This window comes from Danio rerio, chromosome 3 (assembly GCF_052040795.2).
Source record: "Danio rerio strain M-AB ecotype USA chromosome 3, GRCz13ab, whole genome shotgun sequence".
Lineage (NCBI taxonomy): Eukaryota > Metazoa > Chordata > Actinopteri > Cypriniformes > Danionidae > Danio > Danio rerio.
Genome location: NC_141023.1, coordinates 29,521,407 through 29,541,754, shown reverse-complemented (window position 1 = coordinate 29,541,754; position 20,348 = coordinate 29,521,407). Strand labels below are relative to the sequence as shown.

Here is a 20,348-nt window from a genome sequence, read left to right as displayed (position 1 = left end):
TAATGGTACCGCAGAGTGATTTCGACGTTTGTGCATGCGAGGTGACATTTTACGACTGCAAATGGGTGTACTTACTGTTTTTTTATTACAAAACAAACTACAAACATATATTCCATTTTGTATTTTACTAAAGCCCCTCTTGCTTTTTCATCTACATTGTAAAAAAAGACATCCATATACAAAAGTATCTACCGTACAAAGATTACATAATACTTTGTTACAATGTGAAAAATGACATCAAACCCTGTGAACTGACATCCGCAGCTTTCTAATACAGTACTACGGGGATTGGTCTACAGATTTTTTCATCCGATATTATTTTCTGACTGCTGTACATGGGTGAACCGTCAGTCCAATTTACCGAGGCACTTACGAGTTAAGCCGCGGTCACACTAGAGTTTGAGCATGCGAAATTCTGTCACTGCGAAAAGGGGTGGGATTAAACAAAATAATTTGACGCTGAAAAAAAGCGAGCGATCGGTCCATGTTTTACATTTCTGTCCAGAGAGGTCATGTTTTGATCTTCAAATCGTCTCACGCAATCATGTGATGCGATTTCGCAGGTCAGGGTTCACCAAGCTTGAACTTTCCGAAAAACTGTGAAACTTGCCTCATGACCTTGCCTGTCTGGCCTGTTGCATTTGTGTGCGTATAAATGGAAGTCTATGGAGAAAAAAGTCCAGTGTGACCACAGCTTTATACTTAATCCCCACTAAAGGCAAATCCTTAATCGTTTAAGGCTGTTATAAATACACATATATCTGCATGAAGTATAGGTTTCACATATTGTACATTTATGAAGAAATATATTAATATCAAGTACTTACGCTTACATACTAATTCAAAAGTAATAACTTATTGTCTGTATACTATAGATACAATAAAACAAATGTAACACAATATAGGAAAAGTACGGGTGGGGGGAATCTATCTCGTTAATGAGGTTTTTTTGTTTGCGTGAGTTAACGCACTGGCCTAGTGAGACGTGGATCATCATAACCTCACTTACAATTACTTCAAACCTCTTATCACTTGAAGTAAAGGCACATAGACTTGAATGTTGCTGCGACTAGGAGGAACACTTTTGTGCAATATAATAGAATAGTCCCACCATCTAATTCCAAGAAGCTCTTGAACAACCAAGCAAGCATTTTTTGTTTTTAAAAGATGTCTAATAGATGTCTAAACATAGTCGCCTTGGCTAAAACAAGGCTAAATTCGGGACTAACCAGACTAGTCATCTATTAGATTTTCACTGAAATCCCAAGTTTAGCCTTGTTTAGGCAAGCTGACTATGTTTAGATGTCTATTAGATGTCTATTAAACAAAATTGTTTGCTGGGAACTGTAACTCAGTAAAGTCACTGTCTCACTACAGCAGCTTTAAAAACCTCATGTTGGGACAGTGCATAGCCATTTGCGGGACCAACCTGAACCAATGGCACTACGTGTTTAAGCACAAAAAACATAACAGTTCATATCAAACTTTATAGCTGATGTGAAATATTGTTCAATGATGTGTTGGCAAGAAGTTTGTGAATTCACTGTTAAAAAGTTTGTCTTGCATGCCCAAAATAGCTGCCCAGATGCATTGCAAATATTATGCCAATGTATTTACTTAAAGGGGACCTATTATGCTTTTTAAATGTTGGTCAGTGTGTAGCATGTATGTTTGGAAATAAAAAACGATCAACAAAATTACAAATCTCAAAGGTCGATTCTACTCCAAAGAGAGCTATTTAGCTTTATAAATATAAAGAACTACAAGGAACAGCACATTTGGACTACAAGCATTGTTTTCCAGAGTTTATGATGTCACAAAAATTCCACCAATGGAAATTCGAATGGTTGGTGGGGAGGGGCAAAACAACAATAATGTTGTAATTCTGATATGTCTTGATATATCCGAGCATGCAAATATTCTGCGCAATCCTCTTGACCAATATTCTCGGCTCCAATTGATTATTTTGTGAAAAATCTGATATTACAAATTCTCAAATATGTGTAAGTATTTAGTTTTTAAATGACATTTAATCATCATTAAGAATGACCATATTAGTTTATGATGAGTGACACTATGTTAATCTGCAGTGGAGAGATTAAAGCTGCTGGATTTACAACACGTCAATTCATCATCTTCTTATGAAATAGTGGCTTGTTTGACTGATAGTATAATTTTGGATTAACTATAGTACATGTCTGGTTTAACTGATAGATAATAGAGGAAACATTCTGATTTCCTAAAGAGTCTCTGTTGAGTACTCAATGACTATTAAGTAACTGTACATACAGTATATGGATTCAAATGTCTGCAACCCAAACCTTATATCATTGAAAACACTGGTAAGTTCTGATCTTTGTCTGACCCAGAACTAATTAAGCTATTTGTGCTGGGGAGAAAGGTATAGGGAAAAATCATGTGTTTTTTAAACCACCAAGCATGAGACCACATTCTAGCACACTGCCAAAATAGAGCACAATAGGACCCCTATAATAGGGATTTGAAGAAATAAATACATTTAATAGTCTTGTTGTGTGTTGATACGTGATTGTAATAACTGTTAATCTGCCAGGGTATCTGTATGAATTTGATGTATGTGATTGACTCTAAACTCCTTGAGCTTGTCCACTTTCAACCACTTCACACTTTTGTGGAAAAAAGTTTATACAGTGATGCCATACAGTTGCCTACAGGTCCTTTTAGGGCAAATGTAGTCAACTTTTTTCATATTGTAAAGCCCAATCTTCCTTCACCAGTCTAACTGACTTATTTATTATTAATTTATTTATTATCTGTTATTTTACAGACTCTAACTCAAAACCGCAGTATTCTCTATAGTTTTGTAAATAACAATAAAATATGCACATTATATTTTAAACATCAGAAAAAGGCAAGTGGTTGAAAATGGACAAAATAGTCAGCAGGTCAACAGGAATGCGTCTACCTTATCTTCTCGTTATCAACAAAATGCATCTAAAAACCAAACATAAACAGGGTCAAAAAACCCTGGTAAATTAAGAGAAAACTTCAAGCATCTTTTTTTGAAGGGGTATTCAGTAATGCAGGGGTGTCTCACTCTGCTTTTAGAAGGCCACTGTTCTGCACATTTTACTTCCAACACAATTGCTATGAACGTCCTAGTCTAAGGCTGGAGCTAAACTCTGCTGAACAGTGCCCCTCTGGGAACAAATCCAGACTCTCCTGATGGAATGCAGTAAAGTTCAGACATTTTTAAGAGTGACTAAAGTAATGAAAAACTTTCTGGTGCCACACTATCCTTTTGTGTTCCAAATCACTGCAGGTTCTGAGGGCAACTTAAAGGTAAAAAGGTTTTCATTTTCATGATTATCCCTCACTGGGGTACAGCAATAAGGCTTTGTCAAGTGATGTGTAGTAACATCTGGAAAGGAAGTATCCCCCACGCAGTGCACCAGAATAGACGCAGTCCCTTAAACACTCTTAAACATGTACATAACCTGTCAATCATTCCTTCAAGAAAGTCCATACTAACTGAACCTTCTGCCCTCTTGCTCTCCTCCCTTCTCGAGCGTCCTATCAGTGGAGTACTTTCCTCTGCTGAGCAGCACACAAACGCAGGAGGAGTTGATACGGATCCACCTCCAGCCTACCTTCATGTTGACATTCGAGGTGAGGGCACGTACATATGACTGTTTGGTTTCGCACCTGCTCATCCAGTGTTTTTTATCCACTCCCAAGCAGCCTGCCCCCTCCACCCCTTGCCCACTGCCGTTTCCTGACACGCGGCACCTTGTTTCATAGAAGTACTGCTTCAGTGGCGTAGCCTGGGTCGGGATGTAATCCATAATAGTGACATTATTTCCACGATGGTCCACTGCGGTTTTCTTCTTAGTCACCCACCCACTTTCGGCCTCACACACAGAGCGCTCACGGCCTTGTGTGTATTGGTCGACCTGTCGCTTGCGGCGGGCTCTAGGAACGTGGCCAGTTGAATCAGAAACACCCAAGAGTAAGTTCCTGTATGCCTCTTTGTCACCTCCGTGACTAGGTGTAGTAGAATCCATTGTGTGGCTTTCCCCATCCTCTACCTCATCACTGGCCAACAAGCCCAACTCCAGCATTAAGAGCAGAGGTGGATGTTTGGGTGGGGAAAGACTCGAGGAGAAGAGCACTCGAGGATGGGCGTCCAGCAAAAACAGCTGATCTTCTTCGATCCGAAAGCCTGGATCCATTTCAAACTCTTTCCCTTGTGGTTGAACTTCGTCCTGGTTGTCCTGTACAGGTAACTCAAGACCTTCAAGAGGTTTATTTCTTGCATTTGTGTCATCTTTTGGAAAAGTCTCAACACTACTTTCTTCGTGTAACTTTCTACGGTCAAGCTGGCCAAAACTGGCCTTTTCGACCACATTCTTTTGTGATTTGTATTTCCTATGATCATGCGTCCTGGATGCATCTTCTCTGGTAGTCCTATCTCCTCCACCTGTGTAGTCCTGCTTTGTGTTGTTGAAAAGGTTGTGCTGTGTTAAAAGATTCTCTTGGTTTGCTCTACCCTTGGATATACGGTCACCCTCTGTTCTAGGGGGAGCTACATCAGGTGTGCTGTAGTTGTTGTCAGAAACAGCACCATGAGGGTGCTTGTCCACTGATGAGTTGGTCTCAGCTTTCAGGACACTGGTGCTGTTGCTGTCGTTTCTGCCAGGCTCTATCGTCGCGGCAACAAGCCCGGGCACAGGACTTTGAGGGAAAGGCAGGGCCGAGGCGATCACCATGGCAACCAGGGGAAGCCAGTGCATCACTCCCAAGACGTGTCAACTATGAATAGGTAAGAAAGCAAGAATTAAAAAGTGCACGAAATATGAAATTACAAATATTTACTTCACAATGTAAGGGGTAACATATACATTTTAAGGATGTGCACTTCTAGTTCAGTTCTCTTGGTTAATTTGGTCCAAACCAAACATAAGAGGTATATTTGATGATAGAACTTATCGAACTTTGTAAATAATGCTGATAGTGCTTGTTGTTTGTACATGCAATGCTATTTTTTCAGTTTATTTTTCAATGTTGCTTCTATGATAGGAAAAAAACTGAGAACTGGGACTGAGATCCACCCTATGTCAGTCTGCTTGTTTGATGTGCACCAGGTTTAGATATCAACGTTCACAGCTACACAAAAACAGTAATCTCACAAGAATTTGCTTCAACTGAACCTGAATCTGCCAAGTGTGAACACACTCTATGACAACCCTGAATCTGCCGGTGGATCTTATCTCTCTGTAGTTGTTAAACATAATCTATAATTCATCTTATGTAGACCTATATCTAATGTGTCTATAACGCCCCATTCTCATAGGGCGTCCATCTACTTTGAATGGGTGGCGTCAAGCGCAGATTAACTGAATTGTGGATACGTTGGCGCCGCTTTAGCAGCGTTGCTCGCTGCAGAAGTTGGGAATTTCTCAACTTTTCAAGCACCAACGGAAGCGTCAGCCAATCAGATTGCTTTATGCAAATACCCCAGTTCAGACAGTAGCCGACCGCAGACTAATTTCATTGGTTGACACTGCTATGATAATCGCGTCAGCCCCAACTTCAGATACGCTCTCTATCAAGGGTTGACTCTAAAAAGTGTGAATCGGTGTTAGCCTACTTGTTCTTAGGTAAGGTGTTTTGGCTGAGTGTAAGGATAGGTTAATAAATCTGATTCTACATGTTTGATCGAATGTTTGCCTTTAACTCCTTTATTGTATAACAATATTGTACTGAATACTTTTATAATTATTATTGACTATTAAAATTATAGCTATAGCTACTGATTATTATATTCAGCTATTGGTTATCTCATATTTCACATGCATTTCCTGATAATGTTTACACATTTCTGATAATGTTTATTGTGTGCATATAGCCTGACATTAAGTGCGTATTGCCAAAACTACACAGTGAGCCTGATGTTTCATATTTTTCAATGATAAAAGGAGGCAGCTGTTTTGTTATATATTTGCATACAGTGGTGACAGCCATATAAATATGTACATGATGCCTCAACATTTTTGGTGTCTGTTATGTTTAAATTGTTAATAGAAAATGAAAAGAGACAGTGCTTTTTGTCATGTTTTCATTTTATTGTTAAGTTGAAACATAGCCAGGGTGAATGACATAAACGTACACTGATTTTACATATGAAGATTTACCCGGCGTGTCCTCGGCAGTTCAGTATAAAATTGCGAAGTCTGACCTTACAAGAAAAGAATCCAAGACTGAACTTTGAGTTCTTAAGTTTAAGAAAAAGCCCCAATCAGGTAGTTAATGTCTGCAGCCACGCCTCAGTTTTCAGATGTTTCCATTTTCCCCATCCACACAAACATGAAGCAGCAGCGTTTTAAAACAAAAACAGCCTCTTCAGCATTTCCAAAATGCTGTTTTCAGGGCTCAAAAACTCCACAGTAGTGTGGACGAAAGCCATAACTGTAGCAAAACTTATGCGTTTTAAAACAAAACCGTATTCGTGTAAACAGGGCCTAAAATACAGTAGCAACATATTTTTACTATATTCTTACAAATATTCAAGTGTAACTCATTTAGAAAAGAAATTCCATGAAAAGGACTTGGTTAATCCATCAGTTGTTGAATCTGAATCTTTGATGTTTAAGTGCACATACTTATGGGCAAGTCCAATTAATGTTTAGTTTCACCAGATGATTCACTAGGGGAAAAAATTATTTCATGCCAACTCCAAAATGGGAAATCGAGTTTTATCATGCTATAAAGTTGAACATGTTGGGGTAAAGTTGCACTGTGAGTGAGATATACTGAGCTAAAATTCACAATTACTGTTGTGTATGTCTATAGAGCACTTTGGGGTGGCAGCAGGATTCAAATGAACCACCTCAATACCGGCTTAATGAAAAGAAGTCAGAATAAAGCTGTTAAACAGAGCTTTACTGCTCTGGCGTACGCTGGTGGAAAAACGATGCAGATCTGCAGACAGCAGATTCATGTCTTTGTGTTAAAGATAGAGCGGAGCCACAAACATGCTTCACCATGGCTTGCTCTGGTTGGTCAGCGCAGATATGAAATCATCGGCTAGTCAACGTCTGGCAAAGCTCAGTTTGAAATAAAGCCACTAATAGTGTTGGTCTAGCGCTGGCCTAGTTTCACACGAGACCACAAACAACTCTGGTATGTGTGGAAAAGGTTGTAAATTTCACAGCTTATGAGCATGACTGAGGCAAACAAAAAGATGCCACTTTACTGCATGAGCCAAAGAATAAATTCCACTGCTCTGAGCTTCAAAAATGCATTCGTGAAATCGTGTTTTAATCTTTGTCTTGTACAGTTGAAGCCAGACTTATTAGCCCCCTTTGAATTTTTTTTCTTTTTTCAAATGTTTCCCAAATGATGTTTAAGAGAGCAAGGAAATTTTTACAGTATGTCTGATAATATTTTTTTCTTCTAGAGAAAGTTTTCTTTGTTTTATTTCATATAGAATAAATGCAGCTTTAATTTAAAAAAAACTATTTAGGGTCAATATTATTAGCCCCTTTAAGCTATATATTTTTCGTTAGTCTACAGAATAAACCATCATTATACAATAACTTGCCTAATTACCCTAACCTGCCTAGTTAACCTAATTAACCTAGTTAAACCTTTAAATCCCACTTTAAGCTGTATAGAAGTGTCTTGATAAATATCTAGTCAAATATTATTTACTGTCATCATGGCAAAGATAAAATAAATCAGTTATCAGAAATGAGTTATTAAAACGTTTATGTTTAGAAATGTGTTGGAAAAATCTTCTCTCCGTTAAATAGAAATTGGGGGAAAATAAACAGGGAGGCTAATAATTCTGACTTCAACAGTAGGTTTGACCCGATGATCCCTAATTTAGTCATATCTGTAACACGACTCTCAGCAATGATGAGAATACCTCTGAGATTTGGGTTATTTATCGACAGGAAAGGCAAAGTTCTTCTTTAAGACAAGCTCCTGGCCTCGAGGCGGTGATTTATGTGTTTATTTAGTGGGGGTTAGAGTAAAACTACACTGATGGATGATAATCTCTCTTCCTTTTACTTTCAGCACTCACTTCTGGAAACACACATTCTGCCAACCACCAGGTGGAAGCAAAACCACCACATCTAAAATGATCAGATGATGTTGCTGCTTGTGCTATCTATCTGTCTGTAATTCATGGCTGCATTTCGGTGATAAAAAATCTACAGCAAACCAGTTATATTGTAAAATACTCTGCTACAGTTAGAACTGTTTTCTTTTTAAAACAAAATGTATTCCAGTGACACAAAGCTGCATTTTCAGCTTTGTTATACATATTTTCATAATTTTTATGTAGTAAGTTTAGGTGTTATGGTGGCTCAGTGATTAGCACTGTCACCTTACAGCAAGAAGGTCGCTGGTTTGAGTCCCGGCTCAACAAGTTGGCATTTCTGAGTGGCTTTTGTATGTTCTCCAAGGGTTTGCATGGGTTTTCTCTGGGTTCTCCAGGTTCCCCTTCAAAGACATGCATAGTATGTGAATTGGATTAACTAAACTGTCATGCATGTGAGAGTGTATGGGTATTTCCCAGTACTGGGTTGCAGCTGGAAGGGTATGCGCTGTGTAAACCATATGCTGGAATAGTTGGTGGTTCATTCCACTGTGGTGACCCCTGATATATAAGGGATTAAGCCGAAGGAATATGAATAATGTGTTTATAACATCATTAAAAAACATTGAACTCATATTTGTGACAATAAAACTTGCCTTACTGTAAATTTGAGATAGTTTAATGCATAAAGTGAAATTCAGCTTTCTTGTAATTGGTACAAATATGAATTATAAGTTGTGTATGGCAAATCAAAATAGTAAATTATAGGGAGGATGCGGGGAGAACATGCAAACTCCACACAGAAATGCCAACTGACGCCTCCGCGGCTTGAACCTGCGACATTCTTGCTGTGAAGTGACAGCACTACCTACTGTGCCACCATGCGACCATCCCTTAAACACATCTCTTATAACCATTCAGGTGTGAACATATTATGGCCAGAATCAGCTTTACAGAAAATAATATAACATAACAGTTGCTATAATCGCTTTGCTCGTGTCACAGCAGCTCAAAACATGAGCCCATCACTCACGCAAGTCACACCAATAGAATGTAAAAAAAGAGGTCACCCCGCATCTGGATATATTGTGATGCGAGCGCATCCATCAATCACGTCTCCACAAATCATTTACCTTCTCACGTTGTGACTGTTGTCTGCTATGTATAATATACTGGTGCACAAGTGCGTCTTCCTCTGCTTGTAAACTCCTAAATGCCCTGCGATCTGTTCATGAGATCGGCCAGAATGGCGAGTACCAATCGAGTCGTTAAATGTGATTATTTGCCAATACCGATCTTCAGCTGATCGATCAGAGCATCCCTAGTAAATTGTTAGGAACATGCTTTTTACATTTCAGTGTACTGTAAATAGCGATTCTATTCACACAATGTAAACAGTGCTGTATTTTCTTTGCCAAATCTGTAGTTAGATGCTATATATACTTAGTGGAAATAGCAAGTCTACATTATAAAACAGGGCACGATGATACCCTATATTGAACAGGAATATTTATCAAATGGATGCCACCTAAATGGCACAATAAAGTCCTCCAAACCTCCAACTCAAACAAATGTTACTGCCACATGCTTTAAGCCCTACGCCACTGCTGCCATTGTTTGTATTTCTCGGTGTCCTATTAAACATAGGAGTTAATGTTAACCTTTGTGTGCTGTTGAGGATGTTTTCATCCTCTCTGGGGTGATTTTGAGTTCTAATTTGGCCACAACTTTCTCTGTGTAGGCAAATGGAATGATTTTAGGTGACAAACCTGACATTTGGACTCTTTGAAAGTGTAAAAAAATAAAACAATGTTGAGCAAATTTACTTTATATCGATATACTTTTTATATCGAAGTTAATATTTAGCTGCACCATGTTGGTGTTTCATAACATCAGATTTTTATGAGGTGGGTCGTTGGCCCAACGGTCAACCCCTAACCTCGAGGACCGGGCAGGTTTACCCTTTCTTATGTTTATGGCTGTTTTTGCCCCATTGACTTCCATTATAATGACATTTTTGATTGCAAAAACATGACACCATATTATCATGCATTCTTGATTGTTGATGTTTTTTTTCTGTTGGAAAGAAGTTCATTTCATTTTCATCCGCTTTTCTGGGGCTGAGTCGCAGGGGCAGCAGTCTTAGGAGAGAACTCCAGACTTCCCTCTCCCCAGACACTTCCTCCAGCCCCTCCGGGGAGATCCCGAGGCGTTCCTAGGCCTCTATAAGGGTGCACCCTGCCACCCTGCGTCGGAAATTCATTTCGACTGCTTGTATCCAAGATCTTGTCCTTTCTGTCATAGCCCAAGGCTCATGACCACAGGTGAAAGTAGGAACGTAGATTGACCAGTAAATCGAGATCTTTGCCTTTCAGCTCAGCTACCACAACAAACTGATACATCTACCGCATTACCGCTGCTGCTGCACCAATCCGCCTGTCAATATTGTGTGTGTGTGTGTGTGTGTGTGTGTGTGTGTGTGTGTGTGTGTGTGTGTGTGAGAAAGAGAGACCTTTGTGCACTTATCTTGATATGTCTGATACAATCAAAATAAGCAGCTCAGCTCTCAGAACATAGTAAACATAGTAAGTGCATGTTTACACCCTATAATCTGCTGTTTTACTCCATATAACTTTTGTGCACAGGCCTATCAAAAGGGTTAATGCTGCCAACTGATGATCAACAGTGAAAATTACACATTTTACCTCCTGACAACAGGGTAAACCACCAACAATCAAGAATGCATGATTATGTGCTGTCACGGCTTTACAATCAAAAAAATGTCATAATAATGGAAGTCAATGGGACCAAAACAGCCACAAACATAACGAAAGGGTAGTCAATTTGAACAGTACCCAATGGTTAATAACCTCTGTCAGCTATTTACTACAATATGTTCAAAGTACACAAAAAATAAATTAACAAACATCAAAAATATCTGTCCTAGAGTCTACCATCTTCTTACTGATGATACAGTGAGGGACGTGTCCAATGTTACGGACAGGTGTAAATCACTCACCAATCCTGTTATTGTCGTGCTGAGAGATGAGGGAGGGAGAGGCAGTTTAAGAGAGAAAGAGGGTTGAAAAAAAGAAGAATGCTCAGTATGTCAGTGATGCGGCTGAGAAGATTCCTCCTGGGTTTCCCCAGGCGGGACACTTGAGAAAAAAAAATGAAGCGGGACGGGGGTGAGTGAAACCAGCAATTGCCGAGTCGAGTCACTGATGGTTTGGGGAGAGATAATCATTAGGCTCATAAGGAGAGAGTGGGTGGACAGGAAGGCTGTTGCGAAGTGCAAAATCACCACTTGTGACGCTCATAATAACAGCACTCCACCCCGGACGCTGTTTTCTAATAACACTCAAGCCAAACCAACACGCTCGCACACAATGTGCAACTGAGCCTGCGGACACACGCACAGAAAGAAAGAATGCCACCACGTTCACATGCATGCATGCCAGGACACGGAGAAATACATGTATGAGTGCTTACTTCCTGTTTACGTTGAACGTATAAACAGGTGTGCGTTATGCAAATTAAGATTTGATTTCATTTTCTTCTAAATGCAAATTAGCTTTACGGTATGCATGATTTATTCTGCAGATGGAGATTTATAGTCTTTTGTGCATGCAAACAATGACGGAAACATATTTTGTGCATCTTACAACACTTTGTACCTTAACAACCGTTGACGGTTTAACAACCGTTGTAAAAAATGTACGTTATTTAATAAGGAAAAAATGCTAGGGTATTAATGTTATGTGTGTATTTATATGGCCATGCACCCAAAGCAGTTCAGGGGGGTCTTTCCACACCACCACTGGTGTGCAGCATCCACTTAGATGATGCGACGGCAGCCACAGGACAACGGCGCCAGTGACCTCACCACACGCCATTTATTGGGGGAGTGGAGAGAGTGATAGAGCCAATTCGGTGGATGGGGATGATTTGAAGGCCATGATGGATAAGGGCCAATGGAGGGAATTTGGTCAGGACACCGGGGGGGAGGTGCGATGGGATTTTTTATGACCACAGAAAGTCAGGACCTCGATTTAACATCTTATTAAGACGGCACTTACTGACAGTATAGTGTGTCCTTTACTTTACTGGGGCATTAGGGCTCGGAGCTAGTTGTCCCATGTGGTCTCCCATTCCGGTACTGACCAGGATCAGCCCTGCTTCGCTTCAGTAACCTCTTGGGCTGCAGGGTGATAAGTTGTGTAAAATGGATGGAAGAACCAATAAATGGATATTATTTCTCAGTATTTTGATTGTGTTGAGATAATATGAAATAAATATGAAAGTCTAAGTTTGAAAAATTTAATTTAATTGTCAGAAATGCATGGTTTTGGTTTTGTGTGGTTTTGAAACACATCTATTTTTTAAACAACTGTTTAAAATGAATAACTTGGCATGTGTCATTATTAGTCATCGAACAATAACTTTTTTCGAAGTTTGGAAAAGTCAAGGTTTGAGTCAAGGCAGAAAATAAACTTATGAATGAAATTATTCCATTTATATATTCAAAGATGCTGTTTTAAATAGTAAAAAAATCTGTGTTTCGGAAACTTAAGACAGCAGAAGTCAATTATTCATTTGAATGATTTAGTGTAACTGTTCACATGTTTACTGTTCCAAAAAATGTTAAATGTTTCTCAAAAATAAAATATATTGCTTAAAGGAGAAACAAGTTTTTTTGTTTTAACATTTAAAAAGAATATATATTTAGAGGAGTAATCACAATATAGAGAAAGCATGATATTTTTATTCAAGGTTATCATACTTTTAAAATCTTATAGCAGCCCATGCCTAGTCATTATATTTATATATATATAGAGAGAGTGACACGGTGGCTTAGTGGGTAGCACTGGGGCTGCACAATATAGCATTTCAGCATCGATATCGCAATGTGATCATTCGCAATAGTCACATCACAATTATACACAATGTGGAGTCTGGATTATTATTTATTTATGGATTATTACAAGTGTTTTTTTGAGGTCTGTGACCGTGTGAGGGTTTTGAAAGCATTCAGGCCTAAGAAATTGTACCATTTGTAACTTTGACAAATTAATAACAATTAATTTTATTGAATCGCTTATAAAATGAAGACTATGCTGTATAATTTTACATTTGATTAAAGTTACAGTTTGACTCCTTGGAAAACAAAGTTGTTTATTTAATTGGTATCTTTTTCTCGACTGAATTCATCTATGCTTGTTTCCAATATTTTATGCACTCTCTTACAGAATCGTCCCAATCACTCTAAAACGATAAATTCTTTCCAAATAGTTATTCTACACATCTAGTGAAATTGTATTTATATATATCACAATTTTTTTTAAAATTGCAACGTTACATGTATGCTCTCCCCAAGTTAGCATGGGTTTCCTCTGATTGTTTCGGTTATTAGGGACTAAACCAAAGAAAAAAAATACATATATAAAGATTTTAAAACAATGAATAATTATTAATAAATTATTGCATCATAATTTATTAAAGTAAAACATTTATAAATAATTATTTCATTCATATCTATATTTTAATATGTTTTTAGTATTCATGCCACATTACATTTTTCAGCCAGTTCTATACTATGTAGGGTTTAAGCTTGTAAATGAAGTGTGTTCTAGTATAATTGTTTACTTCAGTTTTTAGTACTACTTAAGTTGTCGTTTACTAGGAAATTCTGAAAGAAAGTGTTAATATACATATATACTTGTCTTTAAACTTGTTGACCTTAACGCATGGTTAAAATTCCAAAAAATGTATGCCAAACATTTTCTTTATGTCCCCACAAAATTACAGCAACAAAAAAACATGCTTCAAAGAGTTTTATCTATAGAAGTTTCACTGTTGAAAAAAAATAGATCAGGAAAATCTTTTGACAAAACCAAAAATGACTTAGATGTTACAAGCATAAATCAAGGAATTTGTTGTGGTATGTGAGAGTGTGTGTGTGCACCTAAGCGAAAAGGGTGTAGCGCATGAGTACGTGTGTGATTTGAGAGGAAGCCATGCCCATTAATGCATACAGTATGTTTGTTTTGGAACGGGAACACAAGCAGTAGGCAGGCACACACACGTGCAGGAGGCATATCTGTAGACGCTGGCTGACATGCAGAAGCACTTCATCAGCGCTCTTCATTTGCAGCAATGACATGCTTCACAAACTCTGCCATCCAGACTGGCCCTGCACTTTCTCTCCTCACCTTCCACGCAGCTCAAAAATGAGCCTCAAGCCTGACATAAAAAACCCAAGCACAATGAACCCGCATGTTTAACCTGATCTTATAGCCTCTACCTCAAAAACCTGTGCGCACACATCCTCGCATATCTTTGATCTGAACCCACTACTCCCACCACCATGACAAGCGTAATCTGCCATCTTCTAGACAAAAGCCACCTTACACAAACACTTTAGGCTCTCCCACTTGGTTCTATTCTCAGGTTCACGCCGCTGAAAACTTGAAGCCTGCTTTATAAATAACCGCCTTCTTCAATTCTTAACTGGAAATCGGCCGGAGGATCTACTACCACTTCACGCTGTCACAATGACAAGCCTGTCAAATCGGTTATTGCAGATGTATGGCCTTTATTATTTATCCTCTCCAATCTGAACAAAAGCGTGAGTCATTATAGACATTCTACAATCCCCCTGTTCAGACTTGACGTGTCTGACGATTTTGGAATTTTCCCATCGTCCCACTCACCCTATACACTCGGCCATAAGCATCCAACGCAGCGCACTGGCTCTCAAATGGAGACACAAAGATTTGTACAGAAAACACCATATAAAGGCTTGTAATGGTGGTAAATGTGCTATATTGCAACAAAATCTTTTTTCAGAACTTTTAGTGAAAGCTTTTATTACATTTCTTTATTCATTTCTCTTTAGTGACTTTTCATAAAATAAAAATATATGTTTTTATTTTCATAACTCATAACTTTTTTCCAGAGTAAAAATGACTAATTATTAAAACTGTCTAGGGCGAAGCAGTGGCGCAGTAGGTAGTGCTGTCGCCTCACAGCAAGAAGGTCGCTGGGTCGCTGGTTCGAGCCTCGGCTCAGTTGGTGTTTCTGTGTGGAGTTTGCATGTTCTCCCTGCTTTCGCGTGGGCTAAATTGTCTGTAGTGTATGAGTGTGTGTGTGGACATTTCCCAGAGATGGGTTACAGCTGGAAGGGGCAACCGCTGCATAAAAACTTGCTGGATAAGTTGGCGGTTCATTCCGCTGTGGTGACCCCAGATTAATAAAGGGACTAAGCCGACAAGAAAATGAATGAATGAATAAAACTGTCTAGGGATTTCCTGATCAGGTGTTTTTGCCCTCGATTCCGTGTCATTTGATTTTAAGTATCTACCGATACCGAAACCCAGTCCCATATTTCTATAATACATAAAATAAAGAAGAGCGAAGAAAGAGATCCAGGATGTTGCTTGTTTTTAATTTGATTGACCTTATTTAATCATTCAACAACTGTTAACAAACAGAGCCCTTCTTTGAGGTGGCTTGAACAATCAAGTAATAAATAACATACATTTTTTTTTACTTTTGCACTTTAGTGCAACAATAAATATAATATTTATCTAATATAAAAACAAATAGCACCTCAAATTTAAATACCCGGTCAACTTTATAATACCCGCCAGACCGCAGACATGTTCTACTTTGCCGGCATTTAACCAATAGGGTCTCTGCAACAATATGATGTCATGCCGCACGCGTTGCTGTTTTTTGTGTGAAGTCAAGAGAGAGGTCTCTGGAAACAGGAACTCTGCCACTGAATAACTATAGATGTGTTAAAAAATAATGAGAATGTATACATGTATACATATATATTCGAGTCCTGATTGGGAGGTAACGTCTGATTCCGGTCAAGTCTGAAACCGCGTATTCGGCCCTATTTCCGATCAAGCGATCAGATCTGGTCATCCTTAATGTCTAGTAATTACATTCAGATTCCAGATTTTTTTCTTTGCTTCTTTAATGAGATGTCTGACTAGATTTGCACATCATCATTCAGTGTTTGTAATTTGTCCGGTCTAATACCAGTAAAATAGCAAAGAGGATTTATCGGCGCTATAGTGCACCATTGATCTAAACGACTCAAGTTCGATTCCTGGCTCATGGACTTTTTTCGATACTGTCCCCTTCTCTCTTAGATTTAATGTCTTTTCAAATAAAGGCAAAATGCCAAAGAAGTAAATCTTTAAAAATGTTAAAGAGGATTTGGGGTTTTCACCTATAATGCACAGGACAGTGGAGGTTATGGTAAAATGCTTTCGCCACTAGCTTGCATAGTTCGAGACTTGTAGAGCTGCACATCGATGGATTACTTTTCAGTGTTTGGACGCACAGCAGTGAATATTAAAACACATTAAACTGAACTAAACTGATTTTAAACTATAAGAACTTTCAGTTCACTACAATCTTCTATGTGAAGCTGCTTTGACACAATTTATATAGTAAAAGTGCTATAGAAATAAAGATGAATTTAATTGAATTCTTAACAGTAAAGTGAGGGAAGCAGAGAGAGGGGAAGGCTCGGCACAAGACTTTGCGCTGGGAGTAAAACTTGTGTCACTGTGAGCACTTTGGTGCTTTGTGTTAACACACTAACCATTAGGCTATTGGTGCTGACTTTTTTTAACTAAAGAATGTGGCAGGACGACACAGGGGTTCAGTGGTTAGCACTGTTGCCTCACAACAAGAGGTCGCTGGTTTGAGTTCTGGCTGGGCCAGATGGCCTTTCTGCATAGAGTTTGCATGCTTCCTCATGTTTGATTGGGTTTTCTCTGGGTGCTCCGGTTTCCACCTCAGTCCAAAGACACGCAGTATGGGAGAATTGGATGAACTAGATTGGCCGTAGTGTATGAGTGTGAATGTGTGTATGGGTGTTTCACAGCACTGGAGATTTAATAGTTAGTGTACTCTGAGTGTTGGGTTACAGTTGAAAGGAATCTGCATGAAACACAAATGCCAGAGTAAGTGTCAGTTCATTGCGCTGTGGTGACCCCTGATGAATCAGAGACTAAACCGAAGGAAAGTGAGTGAGGAAGGATAGGGCAATTCCTCAAACTATAACATGTATTTGGATATGGAAAGCTTAATTTGAAGTGTTTTCGGTAAGTTAAGACAACAACAAAAATGTTTTTTTTCAACAACAGAATGGTTTTCCTTATAGTTAAAAAAAAAAAAGTATTTCTGAACACAACAAAAAATGCTATGTTATGCATTCCAGGCGAGTCATTGGCACTTTCACTTTGTTAAAAAAACCACACACATCTGCAAAAATATAGTGTGTGTTCAAATGGTATATGTATCACCTTCGAAAGTGCACCTCAGAGTGAAAACACCTGTGGGCACCATATTGAAGTGTCATTCCAATTCAAAATGTATAAAACTGGCCACTTCTAAGGGCACTTCAGAATTAAAGGATTTCAAAGAGCACAACTGATTAACACTTCAGGTCCCTGTGGAGTTCTTTGGTGTCACACATTTATACCTTTCTAATGGGTTAGGTCAGAGGGATGAGCTCTTCCAAATGGAATGCAGTGGTAGTCATGGATTCCACTATTGTTGATTTGACATATATCTATAAACTGAACATCTATAAACATCTACATCTATAAACTGAACATGAAATTTATGAATGTCACTGTTTTCTGCATTGCAGTTTACACTGAGAAGCTAAATGGTACAATGATGTAAATTTTATGTAAATGAACAGCTAAAACACATTAAAATGTTTCCAATTGTATCTAGAATCTCTGTCTAGATGTACCCTAAAAAGTAAAGAGATAAAAGGTCAGAGAGATAGTGGGCAATGGTCATGTAAGACTAAATAATTATTATTTTTTTTATCATTATGAATTACAATTAGCCTAAAATCTCTCATTTAATTAATTTAAAAGAGAGTATTAAAAATGATGTAGCAAAATTCCCTCTGGGTAAAAAATAAAAACATATCTTGTCTGGCAGGGGATATTATTCCAAGACAAACATCACTGATCCTCCTCTTTTTCATTAAATCATTTTCGTCTCTTAATCATGTACAAAAACATCAGATGTTTCTGGTCAGAGGCGCTGTGCTGCTGTTGAAAAGCCAGCTGCTTAAACTTAAACATCTGAAAATGGCAACCACACACTGGGTGACAAACTCTTACACTTTGAGAGTATCTCCATCCACCTTTTCCTTCTGAGAAAAACCTGTCTACTTCAGTCCTTGTCTGAATAATTGGAAGAAAGGTTCACGTTTGACTGAATACCTGTAGGTTTATTTTCCTGTATTGTTTGTCAAAAGCCTTACCCCCACACAGCGATGTGTTACAGGGGTGAGAAAACAGTTACATAAACATTCATTATACAGTAAACAAAGGTTGTGAGCTTCTGTTTGTGTTTCTGTTTTTATAGGCTATCTGGGCAGGTGACTGATGTGCATGTGTTAATTATTATTCTAAATGGCTGCTCCGAGCCAAAACTCCTTTACTGTGTAAACACTTACACATTATTACTCTCTTATGTAGATAGGTGTGTTTTTTCACACTTCCACCATAGGATAACCTCTTAAATATTATATTCTTAAACGATATTAATTATTGAATCTACCATTCATTCGAATGACAATATAAGATTATTCGGCGATATGGATTGTTGAATCTACCATTCATTCGGATGACAGAGTCATGCTAAAACATAAACAAAACACACCTACAACTGTGTATTTGTAACAGCAGGTTGGACCTCCTTCTGAGGTGTGCAGGTAAACAAAAGTGAACAGTAATTGCTGACCGCGGAAAGTAAACACCTGGTCAACATCTGAACTGACAGTCGACGCAAGTTTCAGCGAGTCCGCGTTCGGGACAGCATTATTTGGACTAACGTTACAGCACACATCCATTTTGTCGAGTCGCTAGTGGCTAGTTTTAAAAAATACCATATTTGATCTTTAGCCAAAATAGTTTTGTAGTCAACTCTTTTGAGAATTAAGAGACCTAAGTCAAACCTGTTTCCAAGAGTCGATTTGATTCTAAAACGATTCATCATGTTTAATGGCTGTTATTGATGTGTTCGTATGCAAATACATGCTTTATTTATTTATACATTTGGCATATTTGTTTGTTTGTTTGTTTATTTATTTATTCATTCTTGTATTTATTTAACCAGGAAAGCCCTATTGTTGTATAGTGTCTCTTCTACAATTGAACCCTGCTTTCTTTTAGTTTGGATGTATAATGTGTTTTGTAGAAGCCATGATTCAGCTAAAGTTAACTAAAACAAAGTAATTTGCCTTATAGTGAGCTATTTTGAAATATACAATGCTGAAATTAATGTACATTACCTGACTGTACAGCATGTCTTAATAATATGCTATCAAAAGTCCAGCTCTCAGTTCTGTGTCTTGTACTCGGACAGAATTCAGTCCACTTAGTGAACGAATCGATTCAAGAATCGATTCACATTCCGATTCAGTTCGCTAATTTCGACGCTTGACAACCTGTCAACGACTCCGATCCTCACATTAAATTAACTGTTACGATAAAACTCCATCTGTCATTACACCACTTTAGATTGTTATCAGCATCGGAAGCGTATGAATATGTGTCTGTAATACACCTGTATTACACCAAGATACTTCGGCTAATTATAACACGGAACACCTACCGTTGAGGTGAGTTTCGGGCCACACGTAACTTCGGCAAACACCACATTGATTCAACAGTCCGTCAGTCTCACTCAATAATCAACGAAATTTCCACAACAGCTCCCGCTTCACATGGTTTAAACCGCAGAGGACTCTCATATCATCTCCGAAGTCCACTTTCAGGAGGTCCACGTCGAGTTGTATTTCCACGGTTATCTGTTAAACAAGCGCCTAATAATCTCAAGTCAGTCCTCGCGCGCGACTTTCTGGAAGATTGACATGCAAGTGGTGAACAACCAGAGCAATAATACACCTCTGACACAGCGTGTATGAGCCTGAACTCCACTTTTTCAGCTGCCAAGCCGAGCTGTAAACGAGAGACGCTTAATATGAAAGAAAAGTTGAAATGTTTCGTTTAGTGGATGCAGAAATTCCCGCGGCGAGGTCTGAGTGCTGAAGTCGTGCGGTAAGGTATCTTCATGAAAGGCGGTGAGGGGGACAACACAGCCAGTGGGAGTGAAAGAGGGCTGGTTTAGTAGAAGAGGAATGGACAGAGTGAAAGAAGACATTATGGTGGAGGAAAAAAAGGACGAGGACCATCTGCTAGCGGTGGGT

At 38.6% G+C, this 20,348-nt stretch overlaps 2 protein-coding genes across 3 annotated transcripts in view; one reads left to right on the top strand and one right to left on the bottom strand.

The window, feature by feature from the left end:
- Positions 1 to 68: 68 nt before the first annotated feature.
- ntf4 (neurotrophin 4) lies at positions 69 to 20,214 on the bottom strand. Its single transcript, XM_087244678.1, has 2 exons — positions 19,754 to 20,214; positions 69 to 4,791 (listed from the first exon to the last, which is right to left on the bottom strand). Exon 2 carries the CDS (start codon positions 4,770 to 4,772, stop codon positions 3,507 to 3,509), a length of 1,266 nt encoding a protein of 421 aa, XP_087100804.1. The 5' UTR covers positions 4,773 to 4,791; positions 19,754 to 20,214; the 3' UTR covers positions 69 to 3,506.
- slc1a9 (solute carrier family 1 member 9) overlaps positions 19,548 to 20,348 on the top strand; it is an 84,896-nt gene continuing 84,095 nt past the window's right edge. Inside the window, exon 1 of one of the 2 annotated variants that reach the window (XM_087241988.1) lies at positions 19,548 to 20,342. In XM_087241988.1, coding sequence (XP_087098114.1) covers positions 20,280 to 20,342 — 63 coding nt within the window. In that variant the 5' untranslated portion in view covers positions 19,548 to 20,279. The remainder of the gene's footprint in view (positions 20,343 to 20,348) is intronic. The other variant, XM_087241986.1, reaches the window with a different exon arrangement.

What these genes read in the sequence shown, in the direction of transcription:
- ntf4 (XM_087244678.1), bottom strand. Translation starts at nt 4,772, where the DNA reads ATGCACTGGCTTCCCCTGGTTGCCATGGTGATCGCCTCGGCCCTGCCT.